Genomic DNA, 18,491 nt, shown 5'->3' on the forward strand with positions numbered 1-18,491 from the left:
TATTGCTTGCTTTACTGAAACATATTTTAAGGAGATTAGTACTTGCATATAATTTTGTTTTGCCTAAGGAATAAATAAAGTACCATTCTTAGTAGAGCATTTTTGGGTGTAATTTGTAATTGAGAACTGGGATACCTCAGAGCATGAGACTCTTAATCTCAGGGTTGTGGGTTCAAGTCCCATGTTGGGTGAAAGATTCCTGCATTGCACTGGGTTGGACTAGATTACCCTTGTGGCATCTTCCAACTCTACACTTCTATGATTCTGTGAATGCCTTTATGATAAAATACATATGAAAAAACTCATTTAACCCACTGTGTCTTCATCAAAAAGCATTAGTGTAACATAACTTCTTATGTTCCTTGACATATTGTTTTCATTGAGAAACATATAGATTTATGTGGAGAATTTCCACAACACCATAGACCTTTCTGCACTTGCAAAAATGCTCTACATTACAGTGAAACTAGAGACGAAATGCTTTTGTTAGAGAAAACAAAAGACTAGTAACTGCTAGCTCAGGGGTCTGCAACCTTTAAGACAAAAAGAGCCACTTGGACCCGTTTCCGAAGAAAAAACAACAACTGGGAGCCGCAAAACAAGCGAAATGTAAATAACCACACATTCTTCCCCTTCCCCCATTCTCTCTCTTTTCCCTGAGTCTATTTCAGATAGCAAAGAGGGGTATGGTACCTCTCATATCCATTTTTTGCAAAGCACCATGTGCATAGAGGGCATTATACAAATTAATACATAGAAAAGTGTCTGTCCCTCCCTGCAGTTCAACTCCCTCTCTTTTTACTAACAGTACATATCCATTCCTTCTGCTGGTGCAACTTTCTCATCATTTCTACATAGCAGCATTTATAAACCAGTGCCAGAGAAACTGGGTGAAAGGAAGGTGAGAGGGAAGAGATATGAATATTTATATGTGTATATGTATACATACATACACCTGCACAATTACAGGTTTGAAGCCAACTTAAAATAAGCAAAGGAATCTGTAGTGCTTTCCATGGGATCCGGGGACATGCCAGCTAATACTCTTCCCTTCTTCATTTGCTTGTCTCTGCAGCAAATCTTGAGGGGGAAGGGAGAAGGGCAGGAATTGCATAGGCACAAGAGAACGGGGGAAATCCCGCATGCAGGATTTTGGTGCCTAACAGCCCCCCTCCCTCTGCAATTGCTCTCGTGCTCCCCCGCCTCTCCTGCTGGCTACCTCTGGACCCCCTCCTCGCCACTGACGTTATTCACCCCTTCCTCCCTGACAGGGAGGGCGGGCCCATTTTGTGGTTCACCTCAGGTGCTCTCCCTCAACTCGGCAGCCACTCAGAAGCAAGGCACGGAAAAGGATCCCGAAGCACCACCGCCACCCCCCTCTCTCTCTCTCTCTCTCTCTCTGTCTCACACACACACACACACACACACACATATACCGCCCCGCCATCTCGTGCGCGCTCTCTCTCCCCCCCTCGCCTCAGGTGCCTCGCGCGCAGGGCTGAGGAGAGCGTGGCCTGGGTGGGCGGGGGAAGCTATGAGCCGTGAAGCCGCCTGGCAGAACTTCCCTCCGGCGGCAGAAGCAGCAGCAGCAGCAGCAGCAGCCCTTCTCTGGCCGCCGCCGCCGCCTCCTCCTCCATCCCAGCAGCCGCCGCCTCTCGAGCTCCGCTGCCGCCGCTGCCTTGCTTTGCCCGGCTCGGCTGCCCAGCTCCATCCCCCTCCTCTTTCTGGCGCTTCTGCTTTTCTGCTCAGGGTCCCCGAGGATCTGTGGAGCCGCAGCAAAGGTGCAAAAGAGCCGCATGCGGCTCCGGAGCCGCAGGTTGCCGACCTCTGTGCTAGCTGATCAAATCTTAACATTTAACAGGTGATGTTATATGACAAATAACATGTGGACACCACTGAAGTTTAAATTGCATGAGCTACTTGTATATTTGAGATCCTAAAGGTTCTACGGGTGTAATGCTTGTTGCAGATGTTTTCTAGAAACTGTGAATACATAGTTGGGATCTCCCCTTGTACTCATAAATAATGTGTTTTAACAGGTAGCAAAAGGAAAGTGGAAACGGCAAAGTAAATATTGTCCTCTGGATCTCTTCTCAGGGTGAGAGCTGTTACATTTTTATGAATGCTTTGTGTTAGGTTTGTATCACTACCATTAATACTACTTATTTACTGTTTCTTAATTTATTTATTTTTAAATTTCTGTATTGCTTTGTATTTTTAATAAAAATCTTTTCAATTTTGTGTAGGGTCAGGTGCTATAGGTGCTAAATGAAAGGCAAGGACAGTATTCCTAGCTTGAGAATCTTCTCTGTTAGAGAAAAAAGGGTGGGTTCTGGTGGCGATATCAAAGGGGCAAGTAATGTGGCAATGGCAGTTATGGGCGAGTGTAAATGTGGCTTCAGAAAGACCTTGCTGAAGAAGGAGGTCTTGAAGATGAGGCCCAAACATTAGAGGCAGGTTTCTTGAGAATAAAGGTTAGGAAAGAAATATTGAGTACAGATTAGAGGCAGCAAGAATGTTTTAGTGTTTGCCTGGTCACATTTCTTCATTTTAGATAGTCCAATGTGGTTTTCCTTTTAGAAATAAACAGCGAATGCACTTTGCCTTGAGAAGTCTGCTACAGGAAGCACAGAATAACTTAAAAATATTTAAGGTAAGGTGCACTGGAAATTGCAATAAGTTTTTGTTCTTCACCATGTCTGTTGCCCCTTGTTAGTATGCTTTACTGGGTGACCAGCTGCTAGTCCCACAGACTTAAATACAACAAGGTCAGTCTTTACTGGATAAAAATTGGATACATATTGATGCATATAGAAACAAAGTTATTTATTTCATTTCCTAAAATAAAAAAATCTGTAGAGATAGGCAAGGAAATGGAGGAAGTGCAAATATGGTTATGTAAAGTTGAATTGAAGTGTGAAACTACTGCCTGTTGCTGTCAAAGAGGACATAGAGGCTTATTTTTGATCTTAGTACTAAGTGCCACAGTACCAATATTTGCAATGTCAGCTACAAAGATCTGTTACCATATGACTTCCGGTGACTGACATGTTGGTGTGTTTTACTCAAAATGATCTTATTAGCCAAATTCAAAGGCCTGGTGGGATTAATTAGACCTGAGGGCTAAAGGTTCTCCTGCTGTACTAAGCCATATTTTAGCATTTGGCTTGCACACTTTTGAGATGTGCTACAAGGAGGTGTTTGGAAGTGTTTACTTCTTGTTTAGATTGACTGCAACTTGCCATGTCTAAACATGGTCCAACTGTCTTAATCTTTCCTATAGTTAGCTAAAATGAGCCTGCTTCAAACCATGTTTTAAAGCTGCTTTATTTCAGTTAACCATAGTCAAGATTAACCACAGTTTAGGGTTCAGGCAACTTGTAAACTGGTTAATATAAAATGAAAGAACTTGCTGATTTCATGACTGAATAGCTGTGCAGTGTGATCCCAAGGGTTGCTCACTCAGCCTTATTATTGCAGTGCCAGCTATAGATAAGCATTGCATCTCAGCACAACCACTGACTGTCCTCCCAAGTCTCCTCTGTTTATGTGATGGTTCTTTTGGTGAATCCTACCACAACAGAGACACCATGGGAGGAATTCAATGTCATAATCTTCCGATTGTTCTGTCAGTGCAAGCATTTCAGCTAGCCAGATGAAATGGTTCTCCATCTCCCCCACCCTGCATACTGTTCTGGAGGTTATCCCAACCTCCAGAGCCATTTTTTGGGGGGGGGGATGTACTGGGGAGGAGAGGGTAAACACCCATTGTGTAAGTGTATGTCCTCATTAGGTGTATCCCGCCTGCTTTCTCATTTTTTAGCCCTGTATTAGCCAAATTCAACAGGATCTTTCCTTCCTAGTGGCATTCAGATAAGGTGTGTGGTGAACATAAGGAATTGTTCTATAAAGGAAGTCTTTATCTAGCACTTAATCCCATTATAAACCAAAATAGCAAACTTGACTAGTACACCAGTACATGGCTGTACATACTCTGTGTTTTAAAAGTGCAGAGTCTGCTCCATGAAAAGCTTAATTCTAGAAACTACAAAAGTTCATAAACAAATATTTGTGTTTTGCATTACTTGTTCCACTTTAAACTGAAATAGTGAGAATTCTGAAATCTGCACCTGCATGACACAGTTGTAGATTAATGGCATACATGAGCCCTGTCTCCCTCTGCTGACTGTCTTTAGTTTTTGATGGTACTGTTAGTAATTTGATCTGTTCAGTGGTGAGCCTGTATGTTAGCACAATGATCAAATAATGTTTTGAACAAACCTTGCCTTTATTAATTTGTTAATATGCTTTGTACCGATTTATCAGATAATTCTGAAGAAAGCAAAACGAGAGGAAAAAGACTTGCTTGCTAAATATACATGGCTAAACAATTCACTGAAGTCAGTGGGTGTCTTTCTATCTAATTTGTTTTTAAGTTGTGTTCTGTGTCAATAACTTTTTTTGTTTAAGTATCTTTTTTCCTGTCAGAGGCTAAGCTTCTTCCTCATGACTTATAATTAGTAGTATCCCACTTAGCAATTGAATAAGCTCCTTGTTTTAACTTAGGTTTGTATTTTGGCCTTCTTCCAGAGAGCTGAGGCTGGAACTATGCTTGGCAGTAGTTCTAGGTCTGAGAAACCAGGTTGCTCCTTAGCTCTTGAAAAAGTGGCAGGGGAGACTGAAATTTGGAAGAGGAAAGCAGCAGCATGGCTTCTTAATCTCTAGCTAAGGTTTGCAGATGTGTTTGCCCCTTCCTTTGCCTGCTGCTTTCCCTTGCCAAATCACACCTTTCTCCTGCCACACTTCAATCTGTCTACCCAGATTGTTCCCAGACTTGATCTGCTGCTGTACGTTTAGTTCACAACCTGACAATATCTCTGTGAGGTAGGAGAAGTGTCCCCTTATGCAAGGTTATTTAGTGTGCTTCACAGCTGAGCAGGATTCAGTCCCTAGCTTCCCACTTTGAAACCCAGTTTTCCAAGCCACAAAAGCACAGGACATACAAGCATGCAGTGTCTGTTACTCCATACATTTTGCTAATATGAAAAAATAAAATTTTAGATGTATGACTTCTTTTTCCTTCCTGTTACAGAATGGTGAACTAATTTATGGTTGTAAAGATAATGAGGACGCTCTCTCTGATTTGAATGAACTTGCTTGCCACCTGAAGCCTTTTTTCTTTCCTTCAAATGGCCTGGTCAATGGAACTCATTGTACACGGACAGTTCTGAAAGAATTAATCCATGTAATAACAATGGCTCTACTGAGTAGCACAGATGCCTGCAAAGCAGGTGATATGAAGACAGTTCCCTCCTCACAAGGAAGGAGTTTCTGTGAAGCTAGCGCTTTCAGTAAAGAAATAGCAAGAAATGGTAAGCAATTTCTGAGTTTCATCTTCCCATCTAGAATTCAAATGATAAAATACTGTACAGCAAGATATGCATTGCTGTCAGTGTGGTTGCCACTGGGTTGAACTGTAAGTAATCTCTGTCTAATCTGGGTTTTCTGGCTTCCCAATAATGTACTTAGCTTTTAAATCAGAAAATCTGCTATGCTTCCGACCTTAATACTTGTCAGGAAAGCATACAAGTATGAGTCTAGATGTGCATATGCTTCCCTACTGTGTCTGCATAATATACATAAAAGTATGTGAATCAATCAATTTAGTAATCATTTTTTCAGAATGCATTGATAAAATGATTGTCTGCACTGTAATTTTCAAGTTGTCTATTTGCTGCAAAGCCCCGTGTGTTTCACATGTATATTGCAGAGTTTTCAAGAGATTTTTCAGTGTAGAAAACGCAAAGCTAATTCTGGGCATCCCACTTCTTCAGACTTGTAGAACTTGCAAATTTTGTTTCTCTAGGCCTATGCTGTTGCTTTTAGAGCTGTAGTTAATAGAATATTTCAGCAGCTTCTGCACTTCCCCTCCTTGCCACGGACTGCTTGAAAATTGATGAGGGCGGGATTCAGCTAATGAGTCCTGACAGCAGAAGCCCGTGCAAGAACTTCTGCTTGTGCATTGGGGCTTCCTCCCACTGTGCCTCCCTAAATTATCTCATGAGGGTGTAGGAAAACCTCCAGAACAGCATGTGGTGGGAGATAAGGAGTACTTGCCCTAATGAAACAATCAACATAGTGCAACATTGAAATGTTGAGAAATAAAAGTGGCAATAAAAACACAATTAAAAATCAATATGAATACTGAATGGACTGTACGTGCTGTTCACAATTGCTGCTCCTGCTGTTCTTCATGGCCACACTTGTAGACCACCTGAATGAAGCTTGCAGACCACTGATGGTCTGTGGACCATAGTTTGGGAACCCTCGGAATATGGCATTAAAAATCTACACTGTGTAAAATGTGCCTTTTATACAAAACTTAGATTTGCAAAGATGTGCATGATTAAAAATCAATTAAATCAGTTTGGTGAAATTTTTCTTCTGAATAACTTGAGGGTGGGGAACTGGGTATTTTCAAAATGTGCTAAGATAATATTTCTTCTTAGGATTGACTCTCAAATATTGTACAACTTGAGGCCTTGACATTTAAAAATGTATGCCATTTGCAATAGCATTAGCATATCACCATAAATCTTCCTTCAATATTGGGAGCAGTAAAGGACTTACATTTCTCTGTTGTTTTGGAAATGTCCTTTCTAACTAGAGCTGAACATTGAATTACAGTGCCTCATTGTTTCCTTTTTTGAACTGGGGGTACAAATCTGGCTTTTGTTTTGAAATACGTAAATTGGGCATGGTTAATCTCCCCTGCTCCATAACTTTGCTTTTGTTAGTTGTGAGCAGAGAGGTTTGTATATATATTTTTGTCAAACCAGTTTTGAAAACATGCTTTCCTTTCAGGCAAAAATAAAATGGAGACCTCTGGCTTGCCCAAAGAATGTCTCCTCTACAAAACACTCCAGGCTCAGATGCTGGATATGCTGGATATTGAGGGTGTATATCCTTTGTACAACAGAGTGGAGCAATACTTGGAAGAGTTTCCCAAAGAGAGGTAAGATTTCATGGCACCAGTTTTTAACTTGTCAAGTGGAATGGAGTAGAGCTTAGTGAAGCTCGCTGAGCAATGTGGAAGATTGTTCTCAAAGGCTCATTAAGGTTTATTTAAAACTCGGAGGGCCTGTTTAGCTATTCTAGGATTATCTTCACCATGATACTGGGGATTAGGGCTTGCGGGAAGATGCCGCATTTATTTGACCCTTCAGATCTACCAGTTTAAGAAAACAATGATGTCACTCTATGTACAGCTCTGAGTCGTAATATACAGCTTAGCTTAGCGTCTTGAGTAAAGAAGGTGGTCTGTAATATTACAGCCTCTGCATAAATCCAGAAGTTATACTGCAGAAATTACCCACAGTTCACTGACCCAAATGCCACACTACCAATATTGTTGGCAACTGCCCTTCTTTCATACCACATTGGATAAAGGACTCCTGTCACAAAATAGCTTTTTTGACAGTTCTTGTTCTTATTTACACAGCTTTTCTTTAACACAGTAATAGTTATTCACTTTCTGTGTTGGGAAAAGAAAGACAGTAATGGGCTGGTTCTCATAAAATGCACACTCCTCTGTTGAGAAGAGGATCAACCAACAATATTGCAGTGTGGCATTTGAGTTGGTGACATATGGATTATTTCTGCAGTTCTGGAATATAACATTTGGACTGATGCAGAGGTTGTAATATTATTTTCTGCCAATACTGCTTTTGGTTTCAAAGAATATAACATATAACATAGTGTGATATGTGAACCAGGAGTCCTGGTTTAAAACAAACAATGGTACCTGATAAACAAGCCAACTTCAAACTGTGGATGGCGTTTTCAACTAACCATTGCTTATTTTAAACCAGGATTCCTGGTTCACACAACACTAAGCTCAGTTTCTTCGAACTTGAAATTAAACTCAGTGGAAGTGGACATTGTTCAGGTTCACCCACACAGCACTACATGCAGGGGTGGGGGAACCTGTCTGCTTCCAGACAACTCCCATTATCCCCTGACCATTGGCCACGTTGGAAGTTGAACATCATCTGGAGGGCCATAGGTTCCTCACCCCTGGGGACTAAACCAAAATTTAATGTTAAGTGCAAGCCAGTGGATTCTGCTCACATTAGGAATTAAAGAGAGACTTCTGCAGTGTTAGGGACTTGCTTTGTTAGGGACTTGCTTCTTTCTAAGTCAGTGTAGACCCAAAAAACAAGAGTGTTGCTAAGTATTTATATACTGAATTTCTTATATCAAAAAGTACACACAAAGTACACACAAATGGACTGACAAGTTGGTCTGGACTATGAAGAGCATCTTGCAGCAGTACAAAAACACTTTAAAATGGACATGACAGACTAGACAGAACCCTGAACAAAAGCACTTTGCTCTGCAACATTTTTATTTCAGGTTCTATTTCAAAAACAAAAGACTAGAATGTTACTTTGGAGATGCCTTGTTTTTGCAGTATTAGTTCCATGGCTCATCTCTTGTGATTTTAGACAAAGGTCACTAGAGGGTGCAACAGCCTCACTTGTTAAAAACACTTTTTTTTTTTTTGAGCAGTAAGAAAACAGCAGCGGAAACAAATTTGGTGCAATTGTTTAATGATACACAAATATAGTATAATCGGCAATACAGTTATGTAATTCTAGTTTTTGACCTGTTCTCTAATTGGTCCCCCCCCCCCTGTTTTTTAAGGAATGTGCTACAGATAGATGGGCCTTATAATGAATCATTCTATGAGAAGCTACTAGATATCTCAACTGAAGATGATGGAACAGTAGCATATGCACTGACAAAGGCAAGTATCCGAAGTTACTTCTTATTAATTATTAGTAGATGCCATTTTCAGGTAATTATTATACTTGCATATGTTCTGAACAGTTGCTGAAGAAAGAAAGGCTAGGGCCTAGCATAGCAGAAGATCTACATCTAAGTCCTAATGCCAACTTCTCTGTTGGGAGGCAGGGGAAGATGGGGTTTCTGCTGCAGGTGGCCTCCCTGCCTTCCAGGCCACCTATTACTAACTGCCCTGTGAAGAAGATACAAGGAGAGAGACAGAGACCAGATGCCTGCTCCAGACGCACTCATTTTGTTTGGCTTTTTACATATCAATTTGCATTTCATAAAAGTTGTAAGCTGTTCTGAGGACTCCAGTTGAAAAGGAGGGTATACATCTAGTAAATAAATACAATTCTGAACATAAGGGCAATGTAGGAAAGTTGTGATATGCCAGATCAGGCTGTTTGTCCATCTATTCCATTACTGTCTCATCTGACCGGTGGTTTATCTCCAGAGTATCAGGCAGGAGTCTTCCCTGTTATCTGCTACCTTATTCCTTTTATTGAAGATGCCAGGAAATGAACCTGCATCTTTCAGTATGCATAACATGTGGTCTACCACCATGTTATGATCTTTCTAGACTGAACATAGATTCAGCCTGGTAGTGAGAAGGAACATCTCTTTGGAAGCCTCTTTATGAGGCCTCCCTCTCCAGGACTTAGGATGATCCGAGGCAGCAGGTACTTGTGAAATATAGTTCTCCAAGGCATCTGTGCCTTCTGAAGGCCTTCTGATGGGTAAGGTGTAGTGGTAGCGTTCCAGTTACCAGACAATGATTCACTTGCTCAGATAACAGTCCAAACTGGAGGAAAACGTCGGAGACAAATCATGCTTAGTTTATAATACAGATGAGGTAATTACAATTTTTGGTGACACCACTAATTACTATGCAGATTTTGCTAATGGTACCGTATATTAAGACCAGCTTTGCATAGAAGGCATTGCCTTACTTTGAACCAATTTTAAGTAAAGATAAGAAGTTTCCCCCCCAAGGAATTCTTAATGCACTCCCAATTCAGTTTGTATTAGCAATACAAGTCCTTTGCCTCTGTACACCTGGTCAAAGGGAACAGGAAATGGTTCCTTTCTTTTAGTAAGTAAAATGCTGGTATTAATAGCCACCACCCAATCATTTCACTCTGCATTAGAAGTGGAACAGGGCTTCATCTGATCTTGCCACATATTGGGGCTGATGCGATTGACGCAACCTGAGTGCTTTCTCCCACATTGCCCCTGGAACCAATGAAGCCACCCACCTATGCTTGAATTCTTTATGTGCTTACGTGACTCAGAAGTGATGGATCACAGCATCATTTGTGTGCTATATAAATAGAGACTAACATTCTAATTGGACACTCCTGTGGCAGGAAATGAAAGGCAATTTTGAGCAATCCCCCACACTACCCCTGCTGTCTCTGCACTACCTCTCACATTGTTCCAGGGAATACTCTGACTCTCCAGAGCTTGTTTTCATTCAGCATAGGATGCTGCAGGTGGGAGGAATTGGTGTCAAAAATTGCCCCTTTCCCTTGTGTCAGTGGGAGCCTCCAGTTAGCAAAGTTCGGCCAAAGATAAGTCTGGAGCCAGCACAATGAAACCTAAACATGTTAAAGCTCTAATAAGGCTCCAGGTGTAAGAACTGCTTAATTTTTTTTGTTTTATGACTTCGTTTTATTAGCAGCTTTGAGGGAAAGTGGTGTATTAATGTTGAGAATAAAACTGTCTGCTAAATGTGTTGGCTGATATTTCTCTGCTGGTTACTAGTGTTGTAGGCTCCAACATGTGGCTCAGTAGAACAGAGGTAGGGTTGTAATGTTGTCAATTAATTGGTTACTTGACTACTTGGAGTACAGTGAAATATTCCATGAAGTCGATGTACCTATACCTGTGTGGCCTACCAGTGGCATAATTTGACAACAGCATGAATACAATCTGATTTTTGCTTGATCAAATTCCCAAACATATATAAATGTACAGGATTGTGTAGAGGAACCTAAGACCCATTCATGTGGGTAAGGGGCAGCCTCTTGCATCCATGTAGAGTTGGTGTCTGACCAGGGGAAGGCTTGCAAGCATAGGTCTCTCCATATGTATATGTTTCCATGCAGACTGCATGGAAGCTTACACATCGGCTTCATTGGCTTAATGTAGGGGCTAGGGCCAGCAGCATGCCCTGCTTCCTAATAACTACTTAGATTCCTCTTCCTTGATTAATACAAGAAAGGGACTCTCTCATACCCCAGATAATATACGGGTACAATCAATAGTGGCCAGCAGCTGTTTCTGGTATCATATCAACTGGCAAAATTGAAATGGGGGCAGACCCTTGCAGTATTTATCTATGTATACAGGAGGTCAAGATTTATACTGTTGTTTTGCCACACAATACAGACAATAAAGAGGCTGGCTTGCATTTGTGATTGGCTGAGTCACCATTATAATTCTTAAGTAATTGTCTGTTAGATGAGTCCTGTCTTAATTTTGTTGCAGGTTCAGCAGTACAGAGTTGCAATGACAGCAAAAGACTGCTCCATTATGATTGCCCTCTCACCTTGCCAGCAGGATGAATGGTAAGATGATCTAGAATGTTATGCATGCTTCTTGGAGGTTCTCTGTCTGCACTCTTCAGAATGATCAGTATACATTGAAGTTAACGCTGCTTTGGTTCAAATTTTATTGTCCATTGATCATAATTTAAGCTCCAAACCCCATTCAACTAAAAGCATGCAAAAGTGATGATGCCTATGACAGCCTTTATTGAAAACCTAGTAATCTATTTTTTAGATGTCTTAATAGTACACATAGCTTGGTCAAGAGGTTCGTGACATATTAGAATGCTTGGGGTGACACCCATATGTACTGGCCGATGGGCACTTCTTCCCTTGAGGGGAACTCCTTCATTTTGCCCCTTGCTCTGTCAGCATTGGCCAGTCATTGATAAATATGTCTGCTACATTCTAACTCACTTTGCAAAGTTCTGAATGTCTCTAGAAAGGCTCTGGTTTTAATTTAAAATATAATTATGGTAGTTACATTGAAATTTATATATATTTTCAGTTAGGGAAACAGTTAAAACATATAAATAGGGGTTCTTCTGGAAAACCTTGTGTGCACATCTACCAACCACTTAAAGAACTTTACTCAACTAAAATTTACCAGCATAGCTTCTGCTCCCTGCTCCTATGCCAGTAAGGGAATAATGGTAAAGACTTTGTCCCATGAGGATGGGAGTCTCATATTGTGGTTAGCAACTGCACAGATGATGCACCTTCCAAGGGACTAGCCATTAATGCTGGTTTCTATCTGCAGTGTCAGGGGCACATAAATGAATGGAATACTTGACACATTCCTGTACTGGTATGGTAGCACCAGAATGAATGACTTTACTTACCAGGGAATCTTAGAGAAATGCCTCATGGGACCACAGCTATATTATTTACATATCAGAACAAAATTTGTGTAACAGGACATACTGCTATATTAACTTCTATGCAGATCTTTATTTCTTCAGATTTAAGACCTAAATGTCTTGGTTTAGGGAAATGATTACTAATACTATATATTCTCCCTGTGTTATAACTGATGCAATATAATCTGGTGAAAATGGTGACTTAAATTTAAGTAAGCAGATTGCTAACATCTCAGTGCAGTTTATTTTTATCGCAGTGTTGGTGGTATAACAATTTAGGGATGCTTGGCATAAACTGAGGTGGAAAATGATCAACATGATCAACTAAATTTTCATTCCACCACATTTTGGACTGGAAAAGCTGTATCTTATTTAAGACCACAGCTACTTCAAAAATGCAGCATCAGCTGAAGCTGGTCATGATTAGGTAATGGGTAAACTTTTTCATGTGTAGAAGATTTTGAAAGGTCTATTAATGTCATAATTTTTTCTTGGGGCAAGTAGTAACTTTTCTTTTTAAATTCAAACTACAGTGCAGTGCAGAGGCCACTGGTTTTAACTTCTAAATCAAGATTCACCTTTTCCGTCTCCGTCTTGGACCTAGACCTTAAGCCATATGAAAGCATTCACCATCAGTACAAACTTGATAGGAAGATAGTAAACTTCTATTTGAAGAACACACAGGCCAAAGACGACTCGGTGATGTCAAATCTCTTGAAAGAAAATGAAGACTGCACACTACTTCTCCATAAAATGTAACTGGCTAAATATTTATCAAACACAGAATGGGAATAATTAAGTTGTGTTGGTTTTCTATTATTTTCAGTTGTGCTTTAAATTTATCTGCCTTTCAGAAACACAGAATACCACTCATAGACTACCTTGAAGGAATGTATTTATGGTAAAAGAGTTAGACAGACATATGCACCCTACAAACCCTTAGTAAACTGGTTGCTGGGAAAGTAGTTAAGCTTGAATCAAATGACTACTGCAGAGAAGTGAGTATCTTGAATTTAATTCTTCAATGCAGGGAACCAGTGTTCCTATGAGGTTTGCAGATGAAACTTTGCAAACAATAGTATGTGAACAGCTGAATAGCACTTGCTCAAATTAATTGTAAAAGTGAACCAGCTCCTATTTAAAGTAGTTATTAAGCTGGAGAGTGGATATATGGTGCTGCCTAGGTTTTCAGCTTGAATCTTAATATTTTTTAGTCTTGTGACAAAATATGAGTTTGGTTGTTTCCAAAAATGGTATTGTAGTGGCCATTCTAAAAAAGCGATTGGAATACATGCGAGTAAACTTACAAAACAAAGGAAACTTAATGGTATAGAGAAAAACAGCCTTATCAAACTAAACCAGCTCGTCCTTACTCAAATAGGTGTTGCTTTTAAAAGTTCACTAGAACGATTTAATTATGACGCTCTTTCAAATGGTCCAGTGTTAACACAATTACATTCAATTGTCCCCCTGCCCCCCGATATTTTTAACTCCATGTAAAATAACTATACATGTGCCTCATTTATATACAGAAACCTTCCAGTAAAGCAAGCCATCCTGTGCTTTGCTGCTGTGGGAAGCATTTGTGAAGTTAAAGAGTGGCTTTATTATCGCTGCCCATGGGTGATAAGTTTTGTACTTAATATTTTGTTGATTTCCCCCTTCTAAATTAAACACCTGCAACTCTCCCAGAGCTGGGTAAAATAAAGTCATTGCTAATTGAGATGTTCCTCAAAGTGAACTCTATGAATTTGAAACTTACCTCACATTAGTTATTAGTTAGCAAGGAGCATTTTCTCTAGAAGTGCCTGTGCATGATTATTACTGTCTCTTACCCTATCTTGCATACAGATAATAGGATATATGCCTCAGGTTTGGCAGGCTGCAGGGCTCATCTGCTCAGACTCTTTTCCCACTGTGATGTGCAATGGCAATAGGCTTCTCTTATTGTATAGGAATATTACTGTTCTTATTCTGGCTGCGTGATTTGAGCCTCTGAATTCAAAATGCTGGAAAGGCAAGTCATGTCATGGGCTTTTTGTAGAACAGGAGAAACTTTCATAGGGGTTGCCTGGGGGCAAGATACTTGAAGTGGGTGAAGGCTATCTGTGAGAAACCCAGATTTTAAGCTGCTTTAGCCATTCAAAAATTAGTATCTATATTCAACTGTAGGCATTTATGTTCTAACTGACATTTTGTGTGTGTCATCAGTGATCCGATTTATTCATTGTTTTTAAGGTACAGTATCTATCCCTAAAAATCTAAAAGAATACTCTTGCCATTACCAATTAAGCTGCTACAGTTAACATTAAATATAATGGTAACATTTCAAAACTTGTATAATTTGAAAACTTGTTCTCTTCTTACACAGAACATAATTTTGTTAGTGTCTCTATTCATTCCCATTACTTCTAAAAACTGTCTTGTGATAGCTGTACAGCTTAATTATAAGATGTGGTTATATAGAGGTTACAGACCTCAATTCACAGGATGTCAAGGAACCCAACTGCAGGTTAAGGCATTTATCTAGAATAAGACTTATAACTAGGTTGAAGTTAGTAAACTGTTATGCCTGATGGTTGGTTACAATCAGTACTTAAATTTGTTAGCTGACTGAAGTGTCAGGTAATATCTTATATCAGGTTTCCTCTTGGTATGTAAAGGTTCTGCAAGGAAGACTGTCATTCCCATATTCCTGAAGCAATAAGCAAAACAAGGCAATGGCACAAATAGATGTGCAGCAATGCTTATTTGATTTTGCACATTCTGGTCAGAACTAACTGATCAGAAGTAGGTAGAATTCTACATTTATAATCTAGGGCCAGGGAGTCAAGTGAGTTAAATTGCTGTTTAAGGGGTTTGCTTGAGGACTAGGTTTCCACCTTTTGAGAACAGTTACAAAGCTTGCTTTTATGCAAATACTGTTGCGGCACTCAAAAAGAGCAGGGAGACCTTTGAAATGGTTGTGCTACTTAACTTGGAAAGCAAAAAAACAGCAAGTACATGGGATAAGTTGTATGTGGGTCAATGATCTTGACCTTGCTATTTTCATTATAAGCAATCCTGGGACTAAAAATAAATAGGTTACATTTTGTAAATTGTAGCTATGCCTTCTGATCCATTGTAAATTAAAATTTCACAATTCTATTTTATGAAAGGTTTGATAAACCTGGTTTTGCCTTTAATCACTGATTGAGGAAAGAAGCAGTTGCGATACTGAGTGAAGTTTTTTGCATCTTGAAACTTCCTTTCATTTAACTTTTCAGTGTCATTTCTAATCTAAGAATCTGTTACATATACAGCTGTGAACAGAAACTGTCACTTTTTATAAACTTGAGTTTACCAGGTCGATCTGAAGAGGTTCTAGGAAATGCTATTGAAGGAGGGGGGGAGAAACCACTTCGATTCAGAAAGTTAACTTTTTAAAAATAAAATTCACTTATCTATTTGGCATTTTGTATTTAAAATGGCTGTATTTATTTGTCATGATGATTTATATATATATATGTGCCATAATTGTACAGATAGCATGTTTTATGGGTTTGATTTCTAAATGAAAAATAACTTAATGTTTATATTCAATAAACTATAGATGCATATTTTATTGTCCTGGTATTCATTTATCATTGCAAAGTGACTTGATCAGTGTTTCAATGCATGCTTGTATTCCAAGCACATGTAGTAGACTTCTGAAGCAGTATGGAGCATCTGATGCAAACTTGTTAGCTTCCACCACTGTAAGAGGGGGAAAAAATGGAGTTAACAATTCACTTTAAATACTAATAATGACTTGAAATGGTCTAGCACTGCAATTTTGAATGAGGTCCAGAATTTATGCATTCATCTGTATTTAGGGGGACCATCGGCTGGGTGAGGACTGCAGGGCCTGCTCCCTTCCAGGGCCTTTTCCAACTGGCCCAGGGGGCGTGGCCCAGGCCCTTTCTCCCGGCTATAAAGGGACTCCTGCTGCAGGGAAGCCTCGGACCATCGGCTGGGTGAGGACTGCAGGGCCTGCTCCCTTCCAGGGCCTTCTCCAACTGGCCCAGGGGGCGTGGCCCAGGCCCTTTCTCCCGGCTATAAAGGGACTCCTGCTGCAGGGAAGCCTCGGACCATCGGCTGGGTGAGGACTGCAGGGCCTGCTCCCTTCCAGGGCCTTCTCCAACTGGCCCAGGGGGCATGGCCCAGGCCCTTTCTCCCGGCTATAAAGGGACTCCTGCTGCAGGGAAGCCTCGGACCATCGGCTGGGTGAGGACTGCAGGGCCTGCTCCCTTCCAGGGCCTTTTCCAACTGGCCCAGGGGGCGTGGCCCAGGCCCTTTCTCCCGGCTATAAAGGGACTCCTGCTGCAGGGAAGCCTCGGACCATCGGCTGGGTGAGGACTGCAGGGCCTGCTCCCTTCCAGGGCCTTCTCCAACTGGCCCAGGGGGCGTGGCCCAGGCCCTTTCTCCCGGCTATAAAGGGACTCCTGCTGCAGGGAAGCCTCGGACCATCGGCTGGGTGAGGACTGCAGGGCCTGCTCCCTTCCAGGGCCTTTTCCAACTGGCCCAGGAGGCGTGGCCCAGGCCCTTTCTCCCGGCTATAAAGGGACTCCTGCTGCAGGGAAGCCTCGGACCATCGGCTGGGTGAGGACTGCAGGGCCTGCTCCCTTCCAGGGCCTTCTCCAACTGGCCCAGGGGGCGTGGCCCAGGCCCTTATTTGGAACAAACTTTTGGGGAAGCTGGGAAGTGTTCTGCAATTGCTTCCCTGTTCCAATGTGTTTTAAAATGTCCTCAAGCAGTCGGTGGCAATTTAAATTTGTATTTCTTTTTTTCCTTTTTTCTCTTGCTGGGGGTGGGTGGGTGTAATGGATATTTGGTTGGGGATTAATTTTAGTGTAATTGTTCTGTTTTTGTTTTCTGTTGTTTTATTGGTTCTGTATAGTTTGTGTTTGGTTTTTAAGGGGTGGGATCAGGGCTGCCTGGGAGTGAGGCCCCAGCCAACACGATGGCTGGGACAAGTTCCACAGGGGGGGAAGCACTGGGACATCCGATCTCGGTGATCATGGGCAGGAGGCGGAGTTACGCTAAGACCAGACCATGTCATTACCGAGGAGGCAGGTTTAGTCGTTGTTTGAAGACTATCCCTGCCTCCGGGTCTGGCCTTGACCAGATGGATACTGGAATCAACAGGGGAAACCCACATAACCTGAAGGTGTTGCTGTGTAATGCCAGGTCAATGGTGAATAAAACCACTGCCATCCACGACCTGATTGTGGATGGAGGATTTGACCTGGCTTGTGTGACAGAGACCTGGTTGAATGAGACAGATGGGCCTGTCCTTGCTGCCGCTTGCCCACCAGGTTTCTCTTACGCACAGCAACCCAGGTCATGTGGGCGGGGAGGGGGGGTTGCAGTGATTTTTAGGAAGTCATTAGTCTGCACCAGGCGTCCTACTGGGAAGACCCAGTTTTCTGAGTGCATGTTCTGGAAGTTGGGCAATAGGGGCAGTACAGGATTCCTTTTGGTGTACCGACCTCCCCGCTGCACCAAGGATTCCCTGTCCGAGCTGCTTCAGGTCGTGGCGGATGTTCTCCTGGAGACACCTAGTTTGGTTGTCCTAGGGGATTTTAACATCCACGCCGACACGACCTTACAAGGGGCCGCTCGGGACTTCGTGGAAAGCATGGCCTCCATGGGGCTGTCCCTGAATAAGTTGGGCCCAACTCATAGTCATGGACATGCCTTAGACCTGGTATTCACCTCTAGCGACGTGGGTGATCTGACACTAAGTAAAAATGAAACCAAAGAAGTGCCATGGTCAGATCACTTCCTGGTGCAACTGGACTTCTCCGCGACCCTTCCCCTCTGCAGGGAGGTGGGACCAATTCGGATGGTCCGCCCCCGCCACTTAATGGATCCAAATGGTTTCCAGAGAGTGGTAGGGGATGCTTTATCCCATGTTGATGGCCTTTCAGCTGATTCCCTGGTGGCCCGCTGGAATGCGGAGTTAACCAGGGCTATCAACTGTCTGGCTCCGAAGCGCCCTCTCCGATTGCATGGAGCCCGGACAGCTCCGTGGTTTTCTTCGGAGCTGAGGGCGATGAAACAATCGCTGAGACGGCTAGAACGTCGGTGGCAGAAAACTCACTCCGAATCTGACCGGACACAGGTTAGAGCTCAACGTCGAGCCTACCAAGTGGCGATAGCGACGGCGAAGAAGACTTTCTTCACCGCCTCTATTGTATCTGCAGAAAAT

General features: G+C 41.9%; 2 protein-coding genes across 5 annotated transcripts in view; one reads left to right on the top strand and one right to left on the bottom strand.

The window, feature by feature from the left end:
- Window positions 1–15,858, top strand: part of IPPK (inositol-pentakisphosphate 2-kinase) — a 33,009-nt gene extending 17,151 nt beyond the window's left edge. For both annotated transcript variants that reach the window (XM_083489001.1, XM_083489002.1), the window contains 7 exons: window positions 2,040–2,098; window positions 2,581–2,653; window positions 5,093–5,372; window positions 6,865–7,015; window positions 8,707–8,809; window positions 11,341–11,420; window positions 12,793–15,858. In XM_083489001.1, the coding sequence (XP_083345127.1) occupies window positions 2,040–2,098; window positions 2,581–2,653; window positions 5,093–5,372; window positions 6,865–7,015; window positions 8,707–8,809; window positions 11,341–11,420; window positions 12,793–13,018 (972 nt within the window). In that variant the 3' untranslated portion in view covers window positions 13,019–15,858. The remainder of the gene's footprint in view (window positions 1–2,039; window positions 2,099–2,580; window positions 2,654–5,092; window positions 5,373–6,864; window positions 7,016–8,706; window positions 8,810–11,340; window positions 11,421–12,792) is intronic.
- The window catches only part of CENPP (centromere protein P), a 155,307-nt gene continuing 152,646 nt past the window's right edge, over window positions 15,831–18,491 (bottom strand). For all 3 annotated transcript variants that reach the window (XM_083489044.1, XM_083489042.1, XM_083489043.1), the window contains exon 9: window positions 15,831–15,994. In XM_083489044.1, coding sequence (XP_083345170.1) covers window positions 15,876–15,994 — 119 coding nt within the window. In that variant the 3' untranslated portion in view covers window positions 15,831–15,875. The remainder of the gene's footprint in view (window positions 15,995–18,491) is intronic.

This window comes from Podarcis liolepis (assembly GCF_965112155.1).
Source record: "Podarcis liolepis genome assembly, chromosome: 2".
Classification (NCBI taxonomy): Eukaryota; Metazoa; Chordata; class Lepidosauria; order Squamata; family Lacertidae; genus Podarcis; species Podarcis liolepis.